This window comes from Triticum urartu, chromosome 3 (genome assembly GCF_003073215.2).
Source record: "Triticum urartu cultivar G1812 chromosome 3, Tu2.1, whole genome shotgun sequence".
NCBI lineage: Eukaryota > Viridiplantae > Streptophyta > Magnoliopsida > Poales > Poaceae > Triticum > Triticum urartu.
The window spans coordinates 712,290,487-712,296,702 of NC_053024.1; the positions used below are offsets into that span (position 1 = coordinate 712,290,487).

General features: G+C 51.2%; 1 protein-coding gene across 1 annotated transcript; it reads right to left on the minus strand.

Moving 5' to 3' along the window:
- Positions 1-2,927: 2,927 nt before the first annotated feature.
- On the minus strand, positions 2,928-5,133 carry LOC125546117 (protein LATERAL ROOT PRIMORDIUM 1). The gene is made up of 2 exons (XM_048710258.1): positions 3,762-5,133; positions 2,928-3,659 (listed from the first exon to the last, which is right to left on the minus strand). The coding sequence occupies exons 1-2, from the start codon at positions 4,411-4,413 to the stop codon at positions 3,259-3,261; spliced, it is 1,053 nt and encodes a 350-aa protein (XP_048566215.1). The 5' UTR covers positions 4,414-5,133; the 3' UTR covers positions 2,928-3,258.
- Positions 5,134-6,216: the final 1,083 nt, after the last annotated feature.

Genomic DNA, 6,216 nt, shown 5'->3' on the forward strand with positions numbered 1-6,216 from the left:
TAGCAACAAAATAAAGAGCAAATGTGACATGCCCAGATCCACATGTCTGTACCTTGCCTGACAGATGAAAAAGCTTCTGGTGCCATCCAAAATATGCATGTTATTCAATAATGAAAACTATGATGCAAAGCAATCACCCAACAAAATGCACCCCATGCCTCACAAGTTCTAACCGACATTAATGATACCATAAAGTAGAAACTTTGGGAGCAATATTAACTACTCAATGATCCAGCAAACATTACAACAAAATTTTACAAAATAGCTCAGAAGCTCAATGATCACACTATATATTAATTGTCAGAAAGGCTAGGCAAAGTAAGAAAAAAAATTCATTCCAGTGACTGGACAGCAGTAATACCAAACATGAATATGATATCCACAAGACATAGCACACATCACAAAAAACTTCAGAAAATAGAATAGTCAGCTGTCTACAATATACACGTACTAGGTCTGTTACCTACGATCAGGAACTACCAATACCAAGTTAGCATACATAATTATTCGTCAAGATACAATTTCACATTGAACAAACATCGATCACTCGTGTCATACAAACATGTACCAGCTCAAGGGAAATTTATAAGAGATGTGGTTAATAACTTGAAGAAAACAAACCATAGCTTAGTATACTAACACAGAAGTGATACCAGTATATCTGCATTCCACATCAGATATCTCATGCAAAATTGAATCAATGAACTTCAAAAGGGAACAAAGAACAGTAGATATGTGCTGTCAAACACCATGATTATGAATAGAAAAAATGACAGTGTGAATGTTCATACACACACAAAAGAAATACCACTTACGAACAAAACCCTACTTGAGTTGAACAGAAATTTAACAGCAAATTAGCAGATTTACAATATAATAGGTCGCACCCAAGTTATAAACAAACATAGCATAAAAGCTATAGGCAATCGAAATCCTAATCACACCCAGGCTTCCCTAGTGCATGGCTTACATAGCGAAAATACGGAAATTAGCAATCCGAATATTTTAATCAGTGAGTACAAAAGTTGCTTCAACTGATAAATCCTTTTCATCTATCAGTAATCATTGAACAATCATTCGTTTCTTAGCAACTCATAATCACAATACCGAGTTGATGCCATAAAATTTAACAGGACAAATAATAGGTTTTCAGGCACAATGACTGAGGATTAACAAATGTCACCACATGACAGTTGGGCTATTCAATTGGATCACCATCGTCACAAGAAGACAAGCAGCACATGGCCACATTACTAGGTCCGTTGAAATTATTGTCCAAAGAAAAGGGACGTGACAGAAGTTAGCAGCAATGATAAAAAAAAACATGTGATGAATGTGCTTTCAGAGATAAATAAATATAAAATTTATTGTGCCAATTATATGCCTGAACAGTCTGTCAGTGTTGAGCCAATTTGCAAGGTGCCACACGTCTCTGATCGCAGCACAATTATATGCCCAGGTGTGCCATGACAAAAATTCTGGAGTTAAGTGAAACGAACAAACTGGAGACTAACTAGCATCACCTCATCTAGAATGAGTAGTTAAATGGAAATGGCAACATCACGAAGAAAAGAAGGAAACCTTGTCCAACAGTAGCAGCAGCAGGTGTTCAATTAGTCAAGGAGCAGCACGACTCAAGGAGAGTCAAGGCCTATGAAGCCCCAAAAGTCTACCATCTACAAGCTGATGAAATAAAGAGGATAGCTGAACAGTAACCGTGCTCCCAAAGGATGGCAACAGTCGACATGGCGACATGGACGGACGCCATGATCGGGCACATGAGATAATAGCAGCTTTGATGATGAAAAGATAGCCCAGCGACTAACACCAATCCCAATCTTTTTTAAATGTTCATTCATCATGGCTCATGAGCCATGACGATACGACCCAATACCCATCTGCATGATGCCCCTGGGTAACTTGCAACAGCAGCTTAAGCAAGCAGGCTATAGTGTAGCCGACCAAGATTTTCACCCAACAAGCAAAGGAGAAAGAAGGCTGCAATCCCAGGCAGTGAACCGTGTCAAATCAGGCATGCATGGGTCTGCTTTTCACACGCCTTCTTTCCTTTCCTTTCACATCTTGTCAATCCGGCACGGGGAATCAATATGGGGGCTAGCACAAAAAACCATGGCTGGCAGGATAGGAGGATGGAGCACAGCACAGGAAGCAACCATGATCCTGCCTCCTCTCCTCCTCATGCATCTCCTCTAGCCTCTACTACAACATGCTTCCCAACATGCATGCCAATTACCAAAAGCTGAAGATGCTAACATAGTTTAACATGTACTCCCTCTGTAAACTAATATAAGAGCATTTAGATTACTACTTTAGTGATCTAAATGCTTTTATATTAGTTTACGGAGGGAGTAGTAGTGTGAGTGTGAGATAAGATGGTGTATAATAAGCACAAGAATTCCCTCATCACATGCATTACACATTGGCCTCTCTCTAGGACACAAGTCCCAATGCAATTAGAAGATGCTACATCTACAAAGCACAAAGCCAAAGCCAATGCCAAGAATGCCTCCCGTTCTTTCAATCCTACCTACCCGTAGAAAAAGATGGGGAAAACAAACAGGGAAAAGTGTGCTCCGATGAGTGAGTGAGATAAACAAGATAGGCATGGCAAGCATTGGATGCCAAATCGGCCACGCAAAGGAGTGAAAGCCAAGCAAGTGAGCGTTGCAAGAGTCAAACTTTTCTGCTCAACCTATCATGATAATCTATCTATCTATCAGCAGGAGAGAAGCCTGAACAGTGCACGCCTCTGGATCCCAGCCTGCTCGAAATGGCACCCACGGCCTACATGGTTTGCACCCCTGAACACATCCCCATATATGGAAAGGCAGGCATTGGGAACATAAGCAAGGCATGAGACAAGAAGAAACCAATTGGACAAAACCAGCAGGCAATAACCTGATCAATTCATTGTGCAAAGTACTACTGTTGATTTGATCTTCATTATCTTGTTTAACATTCCTAATTGACAATTATTCTTCTCTAAGAGTACATTAGTACTGCTAGAAAATTAAGCAACTGGTGCTACTAGGAGGACTGGGCTGGACTAGACTAGGAACGATTAACACTTGATGTCATACAGCATGAACAAATTAATGGCGAACACCATGCATTGCATTCCACCCCGGCCATGAGAGGGTTGACAGGTTTGTACTTACTAGCAATGAAGAGAAGAAAGGAAAGAATGGTACTGTAGTAATGATCTACTATGTGACCTTACTCTTCTAGCAGCTCGGCTCAGTTCATGGTGTTACCATAGCTGGACCCGCCGCCAAGTATGTGCTGCTGGCCTCCTCCCCCTCCGCCTGCTCCTCCAGCGCCACCGCCGCCGTACATGTCGGAGGGCGCCATCGAGGAGGACCCCCCACCTCCCCTCGCGGCATTGCCGCCGCCGCCCCCGAGGTGGAGCTCGGACATGTTGGGCACGGCGCCGCCGGTGCTCGAGTCCATGTCATTGCTAGCGCGGCCGTCGTCGACGCCCTGGTCGTAGAGGAAGCCCTTGAAGACGTGGCCGTTGATGGTCACCGTGGCCTGGTACGCGTACTCGTCCTCGCCGTCGTCGACGGACGTCACGCGCACGCACCTGAACACCGCCGGCGCGCGCACCTGCCGCGGCAGGTTCCCCCTGAACGACGCGTCTGCAGCACACACACATAGCAGATGCTGAGCAAACTGTCTCGAATTACGCACGCGTGAAGAGGATACGTTGCCGTGGTGGGCGGCGTGGTTACAATACAAACCTTGATGGCTGGAGGTGGTGTCGTAGCTGCGCGGCGTGGTGGCGTTGGAGGTGGAGGTGTGCGAGGTGGTGGCCTGCTGGGAGGAGAGGAGGCGAGGCTTCTTCGATCCGGCGGCGGTGGAGGCGTTGGCGGGGGACGAGGCGGAGCCGCCGAGGTGCTGGCGCTCGCGGCGGCGGGCGGCGGGGACCCAGGTGCTCTTGACGTGCGTGGAGCAGTCGAAGCCGCGGCTCTTGCAGCAGGTGCGGCACCGGCTGTGGGTGCAGTCCTTCTTGGCCTGGTTGCCGCAGTCCTGGCAGGTGGTGGTGCCCGACCCGGAGGACCCGTCGCCGCCGGCGTCGAGCATCTGGACGGGCTTCTTAAGGTAGAAGGGGCCCAGGCTAGGGTTAGGGTTGCCGCCACCGCCGCCCGCCCCCGACGGCGAGTGCTGCTGCTGATGGTGCTGCGCGGACTGCCAGAACTGGATGCCGCCGCTGGCGGCGGCTGCCTTGGCCGCCTCGGGGTCGAGCACGCAGGGGCCCGCGGAGAGCAGCGGGAAGATGGCGTCGGAGGCAGCCGCCGCGGCGGCCGCGTCGTGGTGGTGGTGATGGTGGTGCGTGTGGTGGAACGACGCGGCGGGGGCGACCACCACCATCCCCACGTCGCCGGCCGCCATGCCGTAGTTCAGGGCCGCCTGGCGCGAGGCGGGGGACGAGGAGGCCGACGCCGGGCCCCACAACCCCGCCCCCAGCGCGGCGCCGGAGGCGGCCGCGGCCGCGGCCGCCGCGGCGCCGGCATTGAAGCCGAGCGAGAGGTCGTCCCCCCTGCTGCCCCCCGCGGCGGCGGCGGCCGCGGCGGAGGACGCGACCCAGTCCGCGAAGGCGCCGGTGTCGGACGGGAAGCGCCGGCCCGAAGCCACACTTATGCCCAGCGAATTCCGCGCCCGCGCGCGGCGAGATCGGGATTAAAAATTGTCACCGGCTGGAATCGCCGCCGCCTATGCGTTCCGCTAGAAGCTAGTAGGAGGGGTAGTGGCTGCGGATCCTACGCCGCCGATCCGGGGGAACGGAAGGAAGGAGAATAAAAATCCTCCACTAGCGCTGATGCTACGACTCTCTCTCTCTCTCTCTCTCTCTCTCTCTCTCTCTCTCTCTGACGCAGCAGGTGAGCGGGGGCTGTGGTGGGAGCTTCTTCTCCTCTTCCCCGCCTTGGAAAACAGTAGGAGACGGACGGACGGACGGACGGATAGCGAGGGCACTAGGCTGCGGCGTCTCTATCGCCCCAATTACTACTAGCGCGCGCCGGCCGGCCACCCCCTCCCTCTCCCTCTCGCTATCTCCAACTCCTCCACCAAGCACCGAGCTCGCTCGCCCGCTCACTCTACCACTCTAGCTCCTTTAACTCTAGCTGCCTATATAGTACCTGCCTGACAGGGCCCATCAATCTAGCAGCAGCCGCTAGCCCCCCTCCCTCGTCTGCCTTTTCGTGCCACGCCACTTTCATTTTCTTTTCCTCGGTGATTTTCGACAGCGGTACTACTACTACCACGCTTTTGTAAAATGTGCTATGGAAGCCAAGGTTGGCTTTTGCGGGTGATGGAGCGGGGCAGAGGGATTCATTTTTTTAAGTGCTGGGGTGTGGGGGCTCTGAAAATTCCTGTGGAGGGAGGGACGGAGATCTTCGCTTCTGGAATCTGGATCGACGATGATCACTCGCTATCTATCCATCTTTGGCCGGCCGGCCGGCCGCTTCTCTGTCTTCTTTTCTCCCCGCTTCCCACGCACTGACCAGCTTCTTCGCTTCTCCTGCCCCCCTCTGCCGCGCCTGCTGCGGCCAGGCAGCCGCGTTAATTGCCGGAGCACGTATCAGGTACACTAGCAGCATCTTCTCCGGTGGCTAAGGCTAACGACGTCGGTTGGCTGGCAGGTACGCCGGCGCATGCTCACAAGATCCGGCGCGTGCAGTGCATGGCCGTGACGAACCAGACCCTCCCCGTTTCCAATTCCAACTTGCCAACGCTCCCATTCTCCTCTTCCACAGCAAATTTTGTTGGGACGTGGCGCGGCTACGGCGCCGCTGGTCTCTCTTCAGCGCGTCATTGGCGGGCTGGGTTTGCTGGCCACCACTGCGTGACCAGTAGGAGGAACTGTTCTTAACAGCGGCGTGATTGATGAATGGCCGGAGAAGAACAGACTCTTCTCACTGCACGCTGCCGCCGCACCCCTCTTCACGCATTAATTAATCCCGTCGTAGAAACGGAGGTTTGTTCAGTCTGAGGCCAAGGTTTATCCGATCATTGCATGGGTTATATATGGAGTACTAAAAAAGTTTCGAAAAATAGAATAAAATAAGGAAAACTTGAATGTGTTCCCTTTGGATCTGTAAAAATTCATTGAAGTATACTAGTGATTTGTAAGTGCACAACAAAAATCTCAGCCCAGCAAAAGCAAAAAGGGGCCCTTTTATATGCAAATATTTG